Genomic DNA, 19,695 nt, shown 5'->3' with positions numbered 1-19,695 from the left:
ACCAAAAGTTTGTGAAGGACTTTGCAATTATAGCTGCTCCAATTCATGATTTGACCAAAAAAGGCCAGAAGTTTGAATGGACAGTTTCTTGCCAGCATTCTTTCAAGACATTGAAAGAAAATTTGGCCTCAGCTCCACTTTTAAAGCTTCCAAAACCCTCACTGCCGTACATACTGGATTGTTATGCTAGTAATGTCGGATTGGAGGGTTGTTGTCTCAGAAAGTTGGTGAAAATGAACATGTGGTGGCCTACTTCAGTAGGGTCCTGAGTCGACCAAAGAGGAACTACTGTGGAACATGGAGGGAATTCCTTGCAATAGTAAAGAGTCTGGCATATTTCCATCCTTACCTCTATAAGGCTAGGTTTACCATCAAGACAGACCATGCTCTGTTACGCTAGTTAACACCATTAAAGAACACAGAGGGACAACTGGCACGTTAGATCGGAGAGATAGACCAGTATCATTATGATATTGAATATAGAGAAGGAAAATATCATGGAAATGCCGATTGACTGTGCCGAAGACCCTGCAAAAATGACTGCATACATTGCTGCAAAAGAGAGGTTTAACTAACCAGGTGTCATCAAGCTGAAGTCAAAGTGACTGAAAGAGTTGATGATGGTGAAGTTGAACCAAATATAGATATCAAAGCAGAACAGAAGAAAGACCAAGATTTGAAGCCAATAATTGATTTTCTAAAAGCAAGTGTTTTGTCCCCTGCTTGGGAAAGTGACGACCTGGCAAACAGTTATACCGAGAAATTTACGGGAAGTTGCGATGCGTCAATCCCATGATACTTTAACAGGAGGACATCTCGCATTAAGAAGACATTGAGTCACGTACGACAGAGATTTTACTGGATAGGTATGAGGCAAGATGTGGAAGAATGGTGCAGGACTTGCAGTACATGTTGTGCTGAGAGGGAACCCAAGCATAAGGAACGTGCTCCAATGAAGTTATATCAAGTTGGCTCACCAATGGAAAGAGCAGCCATTGACATTGCTGGTCTTTTGCCCCAAACTCGTTCTGGAAATAGGTACATTTGTGTGTTGATGGATTATTTCACCAAATGGCCTGAGCCATATGCAATACCAAATCAGGAAGCTACAACTTCAGCTTCAGCTTCAGTGTACTTTTCTCCTCCACAAAGAATTGAAGTTATTTGTATGAGATTAAGTGTTTAGTTAAAAATGAAAACAGAAGATAATGGACCTTTTAGACCTTTTGAAACATTGGGGTAGTCGTTCCACGCCACAGCTGCCCTTTCCTGGTTACGCTCATGTGAGTTTTAAGGGAGACACGTTTGATTTTTTTTTTTTTAACGGAGAAACTTTGTAAAGTAACAGTTGTCAACCACGTGTGATATACTTCCATATTTCCTAAGAAATTATATGTTTCTGTTAGTTTGTTTTAAGATAAGTATTTAGTTTAAGAGTTACAAGTTGCCAAGCGTTTAAATATACTGGTGCATTTAGATTTTCATACGACTTGCTTCAACAATGTTTTGTTTAGCTTGTTAATAATATATGCTTGAATCAGCTGACCGGGCCTAACCCTAAGGTTGTGTGTTTTTTTTAATTTATAGGTATGTTAATACTGTAGATTTAGCTGTTATCCACCTGAGATATTTGGCTTGAAATTACGATGATTAATGACTTGAACTTTTTTCTTCTTCATTATCTAAAGTTATGGTTGTTATATATTATATACCAATGTACCACTACCAGAGTAATAAAATTATAACTCGTAATCGTATGGATTTGTAGGTTTAGTTTGGAAACCGTGCCTATCGTAACGCTGCATATGACTAGAACTAATATTAACAAGTATTAAGTTAAAATGAAGAGTGATGGTAGAAATAATAGTATGAAGTCCTAATACTACTAACTTTACATTTAAAGGCGTGTGACTGTCTATGGATAGTGTGTATGCTTTAGGCTTAGGAAAGCAAAAATAAAAGTTAAACTGAAGTGCCTTTGGAAGTAACTAAAGACAGTAAAGTAAAGCGTTGATGTTAATGAAATGTTATGTATTTATTTCGACAATTAAAACACAATAAATTCATGAAAATACATCACAGAACTTCTTTATATTTAATTTAAAAGTGTAGAATATAATGTATGGCCAATTTTTTATTACATGTAAAGTTTTATATAACTTTCAAGTCTTAATATCAATATTAGGAAGTCTAGTCCGTGGTATTTTAATTTAAAGAAAAAGAGTTTCATTTACGTGAAAAATAATCATGAATCACTAAGAACATAGGTTGCATTTTTTTCATCCAAAAATAATCGTACTAATACTAATAGTGCTACTATTACTTATTTACTAATAGTAATAGGTCTCCACAATAATGCAATATTTTTTACATAATCAGCCATTTGTGTCCCATTGAATTATATGTTGTAGCTAAGGCTGGTAACTGTTAACAAGTTTGAAATAGCTTTTATTTGTCGACTTTTCTGAAAATCAACTCAAGGGCTATCTGTCTCTAATTTTGAAGTGATAGACTACAGGAAAGACATCTACTGAGCTATTCAACACATCCACTGTCAACTCTTGGTCTTCTCTTTACCAACAAAGAGTGGTGTTGAATGTCGCATTATAACACTCAAGGTTGAGAGGGTGATGAGATTCAAACCTGTGACCCTTGAAATAGCTATAGCTAAAGTTATCTAATTTACAAATTAGACTTGTGGAGAAAAGTTCTAAAAATCTGTTTCTGTACCTTTTACCAAAATATTTTAAAAGTTTCTGGCCCATAAACTAATACAGTTAATAATTATATCATTTTGTATATCACCAAAAAAAGAAAACTAAATTACTATTTAAGGTTACAGATACTACTCAGTCATTTTGAGTTACAAAATGAAATACACATCCTTGTGTAGAGTGTAATGAGATTACTGATAGTATAACCAATATTATTATCAGGATTTTCTTACTTATTTCTTTGCTGAACGAAAATACAATATTTTTTTTTAAAGAAACTACATAGTTCCAGCACTTGTGGTATTAGAACATACAAAACAAGTATACAGTAGCTTTTTCTACTACAGCCAGATGCTTAGCAGAAGGCTTTAAAACTTACAAATGGTTTGATGGCTTATATATTAATCAACCAATATATATTAATAAGTTAAGTGGTCAGATTTATGAATTATATGACATCAAAAGGCCTTTTTGACCAAGAAATGCACTAACTTCTAACTTCCATTAACAAAAATAACATTTAAGGTTAACAGAAGGCCTTTCAGTCTCAGAGTTGTCACATCAATCTAAAGTAATAAGAATAAAACAATAAATTCACATCCAGTCCTTAGGCCTTATTTTTTTTATATTTATCAAGCTTTTCATGAAATTTACTGCATCCAACACATCTGAAGCAACCAGTTCTAAAAGCTAACCTCTCGAATAGATAAGTAAAACTGTCTAGACTGAAGATGAGTCCTAATTCATATTTTGTATCCATTTGTTCTTTTGTTCTCATCATTAGATATAAAAAGATGATACATTTTTAATAATATTAAATTTCTCAGTGGGATCCACTCCATTTCTTTTTTAAAGAGAAAACAATTTCAGAGATCATAACCTGTCCTTGTTTAACAACTTTTCCCACAGTTCATTGTCCTTTTTAAGGTAATGAGCCCAAGGCTAAACATAATACTCCAAATAAGGCCAAACCAGTGACATATACAATGAAATGATAACTTCTTTAGACTTATATTCAGTGTTATTGTAGATACAATCCAAAATCCTATTTGCCCAACCACTGGCAACAGCATGCAACTTTTATGACATAAAAAACTGATCAGCCAAAACACCAAGATCCTTTTCTTTAAATACTCTGTTATAGTTATTCTCATAAAAATTATAATTTAAATTATAATAACCCACATTCATTGCCTTGCATTTGATGTATTGTAATTAAAAGACATGTGCCAGTTATTTGTGCAACTCACCAAATGATCTAAATTGTTTTGTAAAGTAGCAGCAACCACATAAGACCATGATATCAGCAGATTTAATTTATCGATTATTCCATCATATATATGTCACTGATATAAATCAGCTAGAAGTGTCTGACCTTTTTTTACAGTTGTAGAGAATAATTTGTGAAATACCATGATATTGTCTTTTATATTAAATGTCTAACAGTTTTGAATTAATCTGAAAACATTTGCTATTAATACTTATGGCTGTTAAGATACTACGGACAATTATGTTAGCAAATTTCATAACTGAATATGTATGAAGAGTCTTTGTTAGCTTTAATAAAGGCATCAAGTAATATTTATGATAGTGAACTTAAAAAAGTATATGAAAGAGGTACGTCACTGAAGGTCAGTTAGTTCATTTAGGTTGCTAATTACCCTACAAAAGAAGAAAAAATACATTATCCAGATCTTAATTTATTTAACTGTTCAACCTATTAACTGTCAGTAAATAATACAATGTTTTTCGTATCTTATTTAAAAAATTAATAGATTTATTGCAACTTACAAAATTTTGTAAGATGCTTGATTTCAAATGTAAAGAAACTTCATATAATAGTTGTGATGCTAGTATTGCTCTTAATTTATCGTTTTAATTTATTCGTGGATCTGTATATATTAAAAATTATCTTTCAAACAGGTCTGCTACATTAAAGATGTAGATGATGTGTACTTGTTGTTTTAATGCATTGCAAAAAAAAGATGATACATCACATTATGATGTTCCAGTTTTGCTTTCTATAAACATACATATGTGTATGTAGTAAAATAAGCCACTATTTAATTCATCATTAACATTATGATTCATGTATAACTTAGGCAAAGTGCTTAATTTATTTTGAGTTTATGTATCTCACATGTGAGTAATACATTGTTCTAGTAGCATCATTCTCTCTTGCAGATACAATATGATTTTAAAACTTTTTGATGTCAGTGCATCAATGAACATCGTGGAGAGTGGTAACAATGCTAAACAGACAACTTTGCTTTCACCAAGGTGATACTGAATGTTTAGTTCAGTATAAGTTTTTAGTACATGTGGAATGGTTTTTAAACAGTGCTCTTTGGAAAGAATGGAATCATCACGTATTTTAACTATTGAATGGGATATGATGGACAAGAGTAGGTTTTTCTCCCTTAACCTTGTTAATTCCTTTTTTCTTCGTGCCACTTTGTACCCCTTCACTGTCATCAAAACTCGTCTCCAGATTCAGAAACACCGTGATGTCTACAGAGGAACATATGATGCATTCAAGAAAATACTCCATTATGAAGGGTTTCATGGGCTGTACAAAGGTTTTTGGATCAATACTATTCAGATAGTGTCTGGTGTAGGCTACATTATAACATATGAAAAGGTACGTCATCTCTTGACTTTGTATGCTAATATTGAAGATGGAAGATTGAAAGGCTTGATAGGTGGAGGCTGTGGTTCGTTAGTTGGACAGACCATCATTACTCCATTTGATGTGGTATCCCAACACATGATGATGCTTGGTCAAAAAAGTGGCTCTGGTGTCAAGAGTGCAGAGGCAGCCAACTTACTCAATATTGACTTTAACCAGAAACACAGAAGGTCTGTTGTAGCTTCCATAATAAATGAACTTTACAGAAAAGATGGACTGAAAGGGTTTTATCGAGGGTATTTTGCTTCTTTGTGCACTTATGTTCCTGGTAGTGCTCTCTGGTGGATGTTTTATCCTTTATATTCAGGTAAGAGTTTTTTCATTTGAAATACTGGAAATTATTTCTTTTATGTTAATAGTTCTTAATAATTAGATTTCAAATCTAATTTCTTCTTATCACCTTTGTGTGTACAGGTGTGTTCAAGTTTAAGAACATTATTATAACTTCTCACATCCACATATATGATAGTGTAAAAAGAAGGGAGGTAGACGGTTGTGAAGACATTGTTTTTGATGTTATTGATGGTTTAAGCTGGTTCTACTTGTAGAATTAAACATTGTAAAGTAGCATTTAAATAAAACATTATAGATGACAAATTTTTATTAACATTGAAATAATGCAATTTGGTTGATGTAATACTAACATTTTGTACTGAAATTGTCTTGATTTATACATCAGTAAAAATAACAAAATGTAAACATTAGAAACCAAGTGAATGTAATGGTTTGGAATTTTCTGAACTTGAAAATATAGCTGATAGTTTAAAATATGATACAGTTACCATGTGCTTGTTTTAAAACCTAATTCTATAATCCAGTTAACTCTTTCACTTCCGTGGATACATAAATTGAGTGCATAGTGTATAATATTAACCACATGTGAGTTTGGAATTTTGTTGATTTATAAAGAAAGGGCCATTCAAACTCCCAAAATGTTCAGATAATAGCTACTAGAATGATTATCTTATAGGAATAGGTTAAGACATCTTGACTTATTTTCTCTCTGGAAAAGAAGGGTAAGAAGTAATCTTATTGAAGTTAACAATAACAGGATAGACTCCAGTTAAGACAATTTTATCTAACAACAAGATGATGGGTTTATGTAATGAGTTGCCATCATTATTAATGGAGGCCAGTGCTTTAGAGGAGATTAAGAGTTATGGTTGATAATTTCTTGAAGAATAAAGGGTGGGTTTAAATTTTACATTTCCAAAAGGTACACTCTCATTGTTTGTATGTTATCTTTCCACACATCCTTTTGGAGACACTGGTCATTAACCAAATAAGAAAGGATTAAGTGATACAGAATGGGCAGTAATTATAAAGTTCTTAAGATGTAAAATCTTTTTTTGATAAAAGATTTCTAAATAGATGCTTCTTAGAAAGAAATGCTCAGAATTTTTCAGTTTATCAAATAATAAACCTACTACATATTTATGTAAGATAGAATAAATTATTATTTGTGATTTTTAAAAATTTAGAATGGTTAGCATCCCTCTTGCCTGTGGCAACATCTCATCTGCTGATTCACTGCATGGCAGGACCAATGGGTGGCATAAGTGTTTGCTTTATTACCAACCCATTAGACATAGTAAGAGCTAGAATACAGGTAAGTGATTTCTATTAGACTGGCCAAGTAGTACTTGGATAGAGTACTTTACAAGTGTTTTATGTTGTTCTGTAACCAAGAGAGAAACAATTTAAGTTGTGTTTATGTAAGATCAGAATTATACACTGTGTAGACTAAGTTTTAGTCTAAAGACATAAACATCAGTAAGTCCAAGCAACACAAAGGCTTTATAATTAAAAGGCAGTATCTTCTACATCAAAAACAGAACCACTCTTTAAATGTGCTTCAGTTTTATTCAGTCATTTTATTTGAATGGCACTTATTAGCGCAGAGTACTATCTTAATCAAAATATAGTATTAAACTACATCATTAGGTAAGTTACATTAGCTTTTGCTAATTACTTTGCTGTATTTATGATTGACATAACTGTCGTTTCTAAGTCATTCTTATTATTATTGAACTTTCTAAAAGCTTATTTTGTTTATGTTTTGGGTTTTACAAAAGATTAATTATTATGTTACATATCTGGTCGTTTGTTAGTTTCCGGTATAAATTATTTCCGAGGAACTTCGGTGAAACAAGTCCTTTCTTAAATAAAACTAGTTTATTCTCTCTCGATACAACTTTGTAATACACAGAATTTCCACAGTCACTTTAAACTTAACAACCTTTATAATACACGCTATAAATCACAGTGGTTCACACACTTTACTTACGGTGCCTACTGTTCGCTTGACTCAATTATCTCTATCTTCAATCTATCTGCATATCTCTGCATCTATTGCTCTAGTTTTTCTCGCCAGGCTTATATACTAAAAAAGAGGGCACCACGAACAAACTAGAGTTGCCAGGAAAATTCATGATCCTTTTAGAAACTCGAGTGTGCATGATCCCAGTGTTGCATGACTTCCGCTGTCGTAACAATTACTTCCAGTTGTCTGCTCCTTGTGTTTTGATAATTGACAGGGGTCATTTAAAGTGGGAGTATTTGTGTTTGACACACCTCATAGTATGTTTAACATGATGTTTTCTTTGTAATACATTTCAAGTTATTATATTTTAATTACATTTATATTGCAGTACCAAGTTAAGACTTACTATCACCAGTTTTTTCCTTCCTGATGATTGTGGGTCTATGACCCACTGAAAAATGTAGATGATTTTAGTAAGGCTTGGTTCCTTCAACTGTTTTTAAAGTATTGTGTACTGAGTTTTTTAATAATTATCCTTACACAAATGCCATGTTCCTATTGGTTTAAATAACTATCAGTCAAGGATTTTTCAGTAATTTATTACTTGGAAAAAATCATACACATGAAAATTATTTATATTGTATATTCCAAATAAATGATAAAACCAAGAAAGCATTAATACAGATGAAAACACACTATATTGTAGGAAAGATGGTAAGGTTATAAAACCATAGAAAGTAATAAAAAGTCTTAAAACTGAAAACTGCATAATTGATCCAAGAGAAAACTGATTTTTCTCCTGGATCTTCCTGACGGAGGACAGTGCCACCCATAGCCTTTCTCTTCTGAAATAAAACAATAACAACTCTAAACATTCCTTATATAATTTTAACAGTTTATGGGAATTTAATGTGGTTCAATTATATTAAAGGAATAAACTTCATTTAAAATTGGAATCAACCACTTCCAAACATTAAAATCATAAATTTTTATCAATTAATTAACCCTATTTGGACAAATGTGACAAATTTGTAATGCTTCAGATACATTGATATAGGAGTAAAGAAAAACTTTTCAAAAAAGGAAGTAAATGTAGGGATGGCTAATATCAATTCTTCAAAAACAATGCAAACAAGATAGTAGGGATGGTATTTGCATCATCCCTACATAACAGCACAGGCAAGAATTAACATGTGGCAATATATATAACTATTAAATCATAGTTGAGTTTAATTTATTCTGTTTTTGTCTGTTAAAATTTTACTACAATGTGTGCCTATGCTATTATGTATGGATGATGTAAATGGGATCCCTACTGTCTTGTTGGCATTGTTTTTCAAGGATTGATATTAGCCATCCCTACATTTACTTCCTTTTTTGAAAAGTTTTTCCTTTTACTTGTTTGCTTTTTTTTTAATGCAGTGTTTAAATAGACATAGGAAGATTGTATTTATAACCAAGTTCTAAATACAATGAGGTTCCAACAGTAATATTTATTGTTTATCTATTATTGGCTGATAATTCCTGTTTCACCCTGTACATAAGTTTTTTAAAGGAACATAAAATTTCTGTAAGAAAGCTAACATCAAAGGGTAATGATAACATAATTTACACTAGAATTGCACAATGTTTTTAATCACTACAAGTTAATAATATTATAAAAGTGGATACTCTGTTTGAAACTATATCATCTCAGTGACTTTGTTTGACATCATTGTTTTGGGTTTTGAGTTATCGTGTAATTAAAAAAAAAGAAGAAGAAAGAAGAACAACAAATTGAAACATTTTGCTATGATATTTACAGACGTTCCCAGAAGTTGTGACTCAGTCATTACATAGTTATTGTTATCAAGGGAAACATTGCATAGTATTGTAAAGTTTTGATGACCTGTTGAGGAGATATTTACAATAGCATTTCAATGAACAATCCAGGTCATCCCTACCTAGACAGTGCTACCATCTGTCTGATGTGCACTTTAGAAATTAAAATCCAATTAAGTGTCATGTTCGTCAGATTTAGTAAGTTTTAGAGAGTATTTATGTATTTGTAACATTTTCTCACAATATCTGGCATCTACTTTATTTCCGAGTTAGATTTGACCTTGAAGTGTTTGAAAATTTGGCAATACTTTATTATTGTTTAAGATAAGTTTAATGCCTTGAAATAATTTGTGCATGTTTTGTACATGCTTTATATTATTAGGAGTGTAACGTATTTAGAATTAATGGTTTAGCATGCATGCTATTGAGTAAAATGTAAATGTTACAAATTTGGTGAGCTGGGCAGTTCCTGGTTGGAAATTTCAATTTAGATTCTAGTGAATGAAATTTTACACTATCCATATCATTTTGTTTTGTTTTAGGGCACATATTTTAGTGAATAAATTCATGCAAGTACTGTCGTACAAACACACACACACACATATATATATATATATGTATATATATACATATGTATTGCTAAATTTTACAATATAGCTACATATCTACAACAAGAAATTACTCCATTAGGTTAGTTAGGGTGACCTGAGAGCACTCAATTTGGTCTAGGTTAGGTAATTATAGGCTTGGTTAGGTAAGAGAGTTTAGGGGCCCCATAAGCCACAGCAAGAAATGACTCCATTAGGTTAGGTATGGTGGCCTAAAGGGTACAACCCCCAGTTGGGAGTTCTCTGTTAGGTGTAGGTTAGGTAATTATAGATTTTCTTTTATTCTTTTATTTATGCAGTACAAGGGTTAGAAGACAGGAGAGAAAGATAAAATCAATTTTTTTTTCATTCCTGCAGTTCCTAAATTATGGCAATATAGAGCTAAGATTTGTGGTCACCTTGAATTATTTGTTTCAGGTAGTCATATCTGAACCACCAGCTAAGCATAAGTTCCAACCAACTTTCACATGTTTCTTTGCCTTTCCATCTTCTGCCCTCACAAACCAGTCTTCAGCTACCACTCCTCAACCAAAACCAGTAGTTCCAGGAGAAGATAAGAAAAACAGCAGAGTGGCCACTGTGGTGCAAGTTCTACAAGTAGTACATTGGTGATGCAGTTTGCACACTTACTGCACAATATAGGGCCATGTTTATGAAGCTCTTAGAGCCATTGACTGAATCATACTTTCCATCATGAACACACATGAAGTCAGGAATTATGCACCACAGTCAGTTGCTTCATCATTATCTTCAGACTTTTCCCTGGCCTTCAGTGAGTAGAGTCCTTGGTCGAGAAGGTACATTTTGTATTTCATGCATTCTCTTTGCATCATCAGGTGTTGGTGGTCGGTCGGAGGGACGTGGCCAAGTTGCTCGCACTTTTGTCACGAAGCCATTAACTTGTTTGGATTACTTGACTGGAAAGAACGGAGCATTATTAACTTATCAACAAAACAATTATCACAAAAGAAGTGTTCATTTAATGGAAGATTTTAAGATAGTATTTGTGCTGGATGAATTTGACATGTATTCTAGATTGGATGAGGGTCACAAGAAAGAGGTTCAGCAGAACAAAAATCTACTCGTTCTGCTTGTTGGCACAATTCTTACTTGTATGAGGTCACCATTGTGAAAGTGGGTCTGTAGCTGCAGATGCCAAAGAACCTGATGTTAACAATGGAAACTTTCATGCATTACTGTGGTACAGAATAAGAGGAGGAGACTGTTCTTAGGGAACATGCAAAAACTACCAATGCAAATGTGACATATCAATCCACTCAAATTCAGAATGTGCTCATATCAGCTGATGGTGCTTTAGTAAAACAGAATCAAGAAGGTGAAATTTTGGACAATAATTGCAGACAAGACCATGGACAGGCTTAAAAGAGAACAACTTGCAATTGTTATAAGATACGTGGAATGACTCTGGAATTTGGAATTGTTATGAAGATCCAGTTGTGATTCTGAACATATATTCTGACGTAAAGACAAGTGGAGAATCTGATGGAGATGGTGAGAGTAATCTCAGTGGAATAGCAATTGATGAAACCTTGCTATAAACGCAAGTGGAGAATCTGATGGAGATGGTGAGAGTAATCTCAGTGGAATAGCAATTGATGAAACCTTGCTATAAATGCAAGTGGAGAATCTGATGGAGATGGTGAGAATAATCTCAGTGGAATAGCAATTGATGAAACCCTGCTATAAACAGTTGAAGCATTGTATTTTGACCTTTCAGCTTGTGTAAGCGTGTTGGTGCTGCAGCCACATTTCAAAAATGTGCTCCACTTGCCTATTACTTCCACTGCACCATTCACTGCTTGAATCTTAGTGCCTCAAAATCAATATCTGTCCCAGCAATCCAACATGCACAAGTTATTATGAAAGATATTTCAACATGTTTTCGGTCCAGTGACAAAAAAAAACTTAGTCAAATCCTGCATTGTAACAGCTAATGACACACACACATATATCGAAAAAACAACTCACAACTTTGTATGATGCACATTTTGTTGAGTGACATACAGCTCTTGTTACTTTGTGAAGCTTACTGCAATTTGTGATGGAGGTGCTGAATAAGATGAATGAAAATAGTGAATATATTCTTGGGAGCTCTGTTTGTCAATCTGATTTCCTAGTTTCTTTGCTGATTCTTTCGTACCCTGCAGAAATTATGATTTGTTCTTGTACAAGCAATGACTTCTGTTGCTGATCTCTTGGGTTCCTTGAAAAGCATTTGGACAGAAGCAGAATCCTCAAAGTTGTTTGGTTGCCAAACTGCTGGGTCTTGAGTTTACAAAACCCCAGACAGCTTCTGCTTCACAGTCATTGTAAAGACCGAAGGAGATGATACCACTACTGAAAACTGCTATAGAATCAATTTCTATTATCCAACACTTGACATGGTTATTAAAGACATTGAGCTTCGACAAACAGTAAACATCAGTTGGTTTATTCTCAGCATGATGTACTCATCAAATGTTGATGCAAACAAACAGTTGGAACAGCTGCAGTGCACAATAAACCTGTACTCGGATCTTCTTGCAAACCCAAAAAAAGAGTTGTCTAGAGCAAGTTTGATTGTGACTAAAGAAATGGGAGAATGTTGTGGCTGACAAAAAGCTGACCAGTGCAATATCTGCATTAGATCAGTGTGGCAGCTTTTTCCTGGCCATTTCCACACTGCTTCAGCTACTTGCTACAGTTCGAATAATGACAGCCGAGGCAGAATGCTTGTTCTTAAAACTCGAGCGAACACTTACTGTAATCAGATCTACTATGGAGGAGGACTGTTTGGAGGCACTTCTGAGTTCATAGGATGCACACCCCATGAATTGATGCTGTGATTGACAAATTTGCCACAACCTTGGCTCGTGGACTCCAATTTAATTTGTAACTATAAGATGCACTATAATGCTAACAAAACATTTGTATATTTTGTTATGCTGTTTTAATTTTGTGCTCAATCAGTCAATAATCAATTCTTATCTCCATGAATTGTATCATTTCTCTTTCATGGTTCCTTCATTTACATTATTTAATGTATATTTTTCACTTAATGTTTCATTTCATGTTTCTTATTATATATATACACACACTTATATGTAATTGTGTATATTGTATGTATTATGTGAATATGTTATCAATCAATCTTAAATAAAACTTAAGTGGACTGAATAAATGTTATTTTAATTGACCCTACATCTGATGGCTCTCTGCCCCACCCCCACCTCCCAATCAAAAATATTGGTTATGCTGTTGGCTGGCAGGATGTATTTAGATTTAATTTTTAGGAATTAAAATGAACACTTTCACTACACATTAGCATTAATTGGGACTTTATTTTCTACAAAATTACAAAATGTATGCTTTGCATAAATACATATTAATGATTACATCATTACAAAAATACTACACATTATGTAAACACACATAATTGCATATTTTAATACTTGAGTAAGGAAGCACGTATTGCTAATATAATAATAAGTTGGCAAACAACAATTTATAAGCATAAAGACTGATTTATTTGTGAGAACTTACTACGAGTTTTGACAGAACATTGGTTTGACCATACCTAAAGAAGACAGACCAATGTTCTGTCGAAACATGTAGTATGTTCCTCCAAAAATAAATCACTTTATTATGCTTATAAATCATTGTTTGCCAATTTATTATTACATACTTTAATTTCATTGTGCCTATAAAAGCTGTATTCATACCTATTTAAAATGTATAAATAGATATAGATAGATTGATAGACAGGCATAGAAACCTATATGGATTACTAAAAAGAGTATTTTGTATGATCATAAGTTCCAAATTTCAAAACTTCTTGTTACAAACATGCATTATAATTCTGAAGAAGACAAGAAATGTAGTAACTGTATGTGTGTATATATATGTAGAGAGAGAAACACACACAAATTGCCTAATCTTTTTCTCGTAATTTAATTATTAAGGTTTATCACTAAAAATAAACCATCATTAGCCTAAACGTGGATAAAACATGTCTTACATGCTAGACATATTAAGGTCAAGAACTCTATATATTGATTTCTTTAAATGTAAGCTCAGAAATTAAATATATTGACTTTGTAATGAGACTGATACAAAGAATTAGTAGGTACTGAAATCTAAACTTATCAATTACCATAGAAAATTACTAAACATGTATGTATATACATATACATTATGTAAGTAGCATTGTTTCTTAAGTACAATGATTGTTCTTGTATAAGAGCTTAATCAAAGCTGGATTCATAATTCTATGGAGATTAAATAGCTATTTGAACAATTTATCACTAGGGGGCGTTATTCATAATTTGTCTTTGCTCTGTGAAAGACCAGCATTGCACCCATTCATTATCTTTACAGTTGTTGAAGATGCTGGCATCTTGCAACAAACATATTCATAACACACACCATTATACATTCCAACCACAAATTAAATATAGTTCATTTATTTGAAATCTTTTTTAGGCCTGAACTGTAATAGATTTAAAGTTGATAATATTAATTTATTCATAGGAGTGACACATGACAACTGTTTTATGCAAAACTGACTTATAACTGTTGATCATGTCTTGACACATGAGGAGGATTGGTATGTGGCATAAATGTGTATTAAGCCTGATCACATAAACCTATAGTGTAATTATTCTCTTTCGTGGCAGGCCACTAGTAGAAATGTAAGCAGTACATAACTAACAGCTCTATGCAGGTGAAATCTTTGGATCCTGCCTTAATTGGCCACTTGTAATGTTTTGTAGTACAGTATTGATGCTCAGTACATCTGTATCACAAGTTGTCATGTCAGTATTTGTGTCATTACACACTCAGTATGAGGTAGTTATAGCTACGGTTGATAACCAGTACCATTCATATGCTAGATAATAATGGCAGCCAGAGGTTCATTATAAATTACTGGTATAAGAATGTTATTTGTATTTTTTCAGTTGCTGTTCAATTTTTTTTCTTTCTTATAAATATGAAAAATCTATAAAATAAATCAATCACTTATGTAAATAACGAATTTGTTGAATACTTTATGAATTATTTTTCCTAGGTTCAACGAATGGACTCTTTCCTTGGAACTTCAATTTTATTATGGAAAGAGGAAGGATTCAGAATATTCACAAAAGGTGTTTCTGCTCGATTAGTGCAGAGTAGCATCTTTTCATTCTTGGTTGTGCTAGGTTATGAAACATTGAAGCGATGGAGTGTTCATGATCAGTATAAAGACCAAATTCGGTGGTGATAAACACCATTTTAGTTCAGCTAATTATTTTATAAGGATAATTAAAATTGTCTGACATGTATAGTTGATTTTAAGTAATATATATTGTTATAGATTGTATTTTATTTATGTTACTATTACTCAGGGTCATTGTTTAATAGAAATTTGAATTACTTTGTTTGTTAGTGTTTGTGTAAGAAAAATACATCTAATGCAAAAAAAAGATATTTCCTTCATTATTTAATCAGCAATAGTGTAGATTAATGATGAAAATGTCCATATGTTATGAAAACATGCTGTGTATTATTTTATACTTTATGCTCAAACAATTATTAATTGAATCTATGGTTGTTTTACGTGAAATTAGTTCAAATGCAAGTTCATTTTCCAGCATTTCATTTTGTGGCAGTGGCAACTGGAAACTATTAATTTGTTCTACATAACTATAGTGTGTGGGCTGAGCCTTGGTATTCTGTTATCTGAGAATGTATGATACTGTATATTCTGAGTTTTTATATCAAGGAATACATTATGCCAATAAAAGTAATGTGTATTCTGATTTTATATCAAGGAATACATTACACCAATAACAGTAATGCTTACAGTATTCTGATATTATATCAAGGAATACATTACGCCAATAACAGTAATGTTTACAGTATTCTGATATTATATCAAGGAATACATTACGCCAATAACAGTAATGTTTACAGTATTCTGATTTTATATCAAGGAATACATTATGCCAATAACAGTAATGTTTACAGTATTCTGATATTATATCAAGGAATACATTATGCCAATAACAGTAATGTTTACAGTATTCTGATTTTATATCAAGGAATACATTATGCCAATAACAGTAATGTTTACAGTATTCTAAATTTTATATCAAGGAATACATTATGCCAATAACAGTAATGTTCACAGTATTCTGATTTTATATCAAGGAATACATTATGCCAATAACAGTAATGTTTACAGTATGCCAATGGTGATTACTTTACTACCAACTGAACAATTTAATATCCAAAGCAAGTTATCTTCTAAGTTGAAAATAAAAGAATCCATATTTGTTTTATTTTCAAACAACTGAAAATTAACAAACAGCAGTTAGTACTTATAAACTTCTATGCAAAAGCAAGTGAATTTTTATAAATTGTAAAATGTTAGGTTGGCATGGACAAAAAAATAATAAAACCTGCTTAACATGAACTGAACTGAAAGAAGCTATGCTCCTGTTGCTACTGAAAATATACCATGTAATTTGTTTAAATTTTACTTTATTTACTATTTTAATGTCTGTAGGAAATCATCATGGTTAATGTTAAAAAAAGTGTTTTTCATAGCATTTTAGCTTAGTCATTCATAGGTACTTTGCAGCCTTTATCATCAAAATCCAAATGTTAAAATGATATCTTAGAATACTTTATAGAACAAATATGAAATTTTAACCAATTAGTATACTTCTACAGATTCATCAGTATAAGGTTTCTAATTTTTCTTGTGCATAGGTAGAGTCTTACTTAAGGTTTTAACTTGCTTCTAAAACTGCTGCTGTTGAATTTCAATTAATGTAATATTGTTGCAGTGTTTAATTGAAAAAAAAAAGTTAATTGTTAGAATTTTTTTTTATTTGCTGACTTAAAAGAAATTGCTACAGTTTAAGCTCATTTAAACCAATGTTTGCTCAAAAGAATGTTGTATGCTGGTGTAAAGACTTCTGTACAGTATGTTAATGATAGAAAATACAAACTTGAAACTCCAAGTGATGTTGAAGGAGTTGACATTTTAACCAACAGTTCATATTTCTGAGGATATAAGAGAAAAGAAAATTACACGATAAGGGATATTGAAACAAACATTAGGTTTATATGTCAAAATCCCTCTTCATATTTATAAATTATTGAGGAGTGTGAACTTATTTTAGAATTCTATGATTATTTTCTTTATAAACCAGAAAATAATTATAATGGTTCTTCTAAGTCTTGCAAAAATATACATTTTCAGCTTAGGATAAATTATATTATCAAGTAATCACTAGATTTTAATATCAAAATATGTATTCCATCTTGATACTTTGGCAGGCACTTCAAGAACTAGGTTCTTGATCTAGTTTTGATGTGGAAATGTATAGGAAGAGTGAAAATTGATGTATGAAATATAGTACATCATCGTAATGAAAAACGCTTAATGTTTAACAAAACAGATTTGTAAAAATGAAGTAATAAAATAACTATAAATATTTTACAATAAATGACAAGTCAGTAAAAATTGGGCATTTCAAAGTAAACATATGAAACTTATTTAGTTTATGGAAGGGCTGCTGTGACAAATCAGCAGATTAAAATCAAATTCTGTAGACAAAATATATTTTTGAAACATTTAAAAACAAAAAAAAATATTTGTGACAAATCAAAAAATATCTTTCAATACTTCAAAAATAATTTAATATTAAATTGTGTTTAAACCCAATTACCCAAAGTGGGTTTCATATGTTACGTCTCTGTAACGAAACTTTAGTGATACAAGTACTTTCTTAAATAAAAATAGTTTATTCTTTCTCTATACAACTTTGCAATACACTTATTTCCACAGTCATGCTATAACTTAAACAAATGCTATAATTCACAACGAATGACTCACGCGCTTGACTCAATTGTCCGTCTCTATCTCTGTCTGCAGTTCAATTCCATTCTTGCCGTCACTTCTTGGCGGTCTTATATACAAGAGTACCTCACATCTAGTAAACACTCGAGCATTCACGAACCTTCTAGAATATCATGACGTGTTACTAGGGTCACGTGACTTCCTCTGTTGTAACACTGCCCCTTCCCAAACAATAGCCACTTACATTAAACCAATAGATAATTAACAATAACTTAATTAAATGTACAGAATTTACAAACACTATAAACACAAAATTAGAATTCAACAAAGTCTCTTAATTTTACGGGATGTATCTTCTTCTGTACTCGCTTCTGCTTCACGTGAGGTTCATCTGCTCCATCAGTAACGTCATTAACGACTTCACTGTTTTCCCTCTCAAAATCAGGTAGAGTTTCTTCTTCAACAGTGGCTTTTTCAGGTGACACGTTATCAGCAGTGTCATTTGTTCTGTTGTTCATCTCGTTCCAACTGAAATGTCCTGGTCCATGATAATGCCAAAGCCTGTTGGCATGCACCACCTATGGCTTACTTCGCCGCCCACATTTTATCAGAAAAGTCACGTCTGAGAGACGATCCACTATGTCATATGGGCTTTCCCATGGAGATGACAACTGAGGAGACTTCCCTTTTGTCTTCCTGGGATTATACAACCACACCTTGTCTCCTGGTACAAAGTCGACTTCAGTAGATCTCTTATCATAACATAGCTTCATGGAATCAGCAGACATTTTCAAGTTTGAACGTACTTGATAGTGAATATCATCCATCCTTTCAGATAACACCTTCACGAACTCTGACACATTTTCAGGTAACTTCATAAGGTAGGCATCCTGTTATCAGGTCCACTGGCTACCAAAGTTCCCAACCAAACAACAGCTTTGCTGCAGTGTATCCAGTGGCTTCATGTTCTGCTGTTCTATGGGCCATCAACAGTGGAAGGAGTAAAACATCCCAGTCATCTTGATGGCTGTTACAAAACTTTCTCAATTCCTGTCCAAGTGTACATTTCTACCATTCCATCAAACTGTGGGTGAAGTGGCATTGTCGTGGTCTTTCATATGCCAAACAACTTGCAGCATTCACGGAACACAGCTGATTCAGAGTTACGGCCTTGGTCGGAATGCAGTTTGTATGGCATACCAAATCTGAAGAAGAAATCACTAATAGCTGAAGCTACAGTTGTAACTTCCTGATTTGGTATTGCATATGCCTCAGGCAACTTGGTGAAATAATCCATCACCACACAAATGTACTTGCTTCTACCACGAGTTTGGGGCAAAGGACCAGCAATGTCAAGGGTTACTCTTTACATTAGTGCGCCAACTTGATATAACTTCATTGGAGAACATTCCTTATGCTTGGGTCCCCTTTTAGCACAACATGTACTGCTGGTCTTGCACCATTCTTCCACATCTTGTCTCATACCTATCCAGTAAAATCTTTGCTGCAGGTGATTCAATGTCTTCTTAACTCCAAGATGTCCTCCTGTTAAACTATCATGGGATTGATGCAGCACAACTTCCCATAACTTTCTCGGTATAACCGTTTACCAGGTCGTCACTTCCCATCTCCGGACAAGACTACCATCTTCAAGCTTCAACTGATCCCATTTTGCCCAATAATTCTTTTTCACAGGGTGTAAGCTAGACACCTTCTCCCAAGCAGGGTTCAAAACACTTGCTTTTAGAAAA

General features: G+C 32.8%; 2 protein-coding genes across 3 annotated transcripts in view; one reads left to right on the top strand and one right to left on the bottom strand.

The window, feature by feature from the left end:
* The first annotated feature begins 1,515 nt into the window (after nt 1-1,515).
* LOC106458672 (solute carrier family 25 member 44-like) lies at nt 1,516-17,796 on the top strand. Of its 2 annotated transcripts, none has more exons than XM_013918202.2 (4): nt 1,516-1,562; nt 4,899-5,710; nt 6,885-7,012; nt 15,164-17,796. In XM_013918202.2, the coding sequence occupies exons 2-4, from the start codon at nt 5,041-5,043 to the stop codon at nt 15,353-15,355; spliced, it is 990 nt and encodes a 329-aa protein (XP_013773656.1). In that variant the 5' UTR covers nt 1,516-1,562; nt 4,899-5,040; the 3' UTR covers nt 15,356-17,796. The 2 variants fall into 2 exon arrangements, with proteins under 2 accessions (XP_013773656.1, XP_022240637.1); XM_022384929.1 differs by having other exon boundaries at nt 1,530-1,587.
* LOC106458665 overlaps nt 17,685-19,695 on the bottom strand; it is a 7,210-nt gene continuing 5,199 nt past the window's right edge. The window contains exon 2 of the mRNA XM_013918195.1: nt 17,685-17,691. Within this exon, the coding sequence (XP_013773649.1) occupies nt 17,685-17,691 (7 nt within the window). The remainder of the gene's footprint in view (nt 17,692-19,695) is intronic.

The sequence above is a fragment of the Limulus polyphemus genome, unplaced genomic scaffold (genome assembly GCF_000517525.1).
Source record: "Limulus polyphemus unplaced genomic scaffold, Limulus_polyphemus-2.1.2 Scaffold499, whole genome shotgun sequence".
NCBI classification, from domain to species: domain Eukaryota; kingdom Metazoa; phylum Arthropoda; class Merostomata; order Xiphosura; family Limulidae; genus Limulus; species Limulus polyphemus.
The sequence above is the reverse complement of the archived record's forward strand: the minus strand, read 5'-3'. Positions and strand labels throughout refer to the sequence as shown.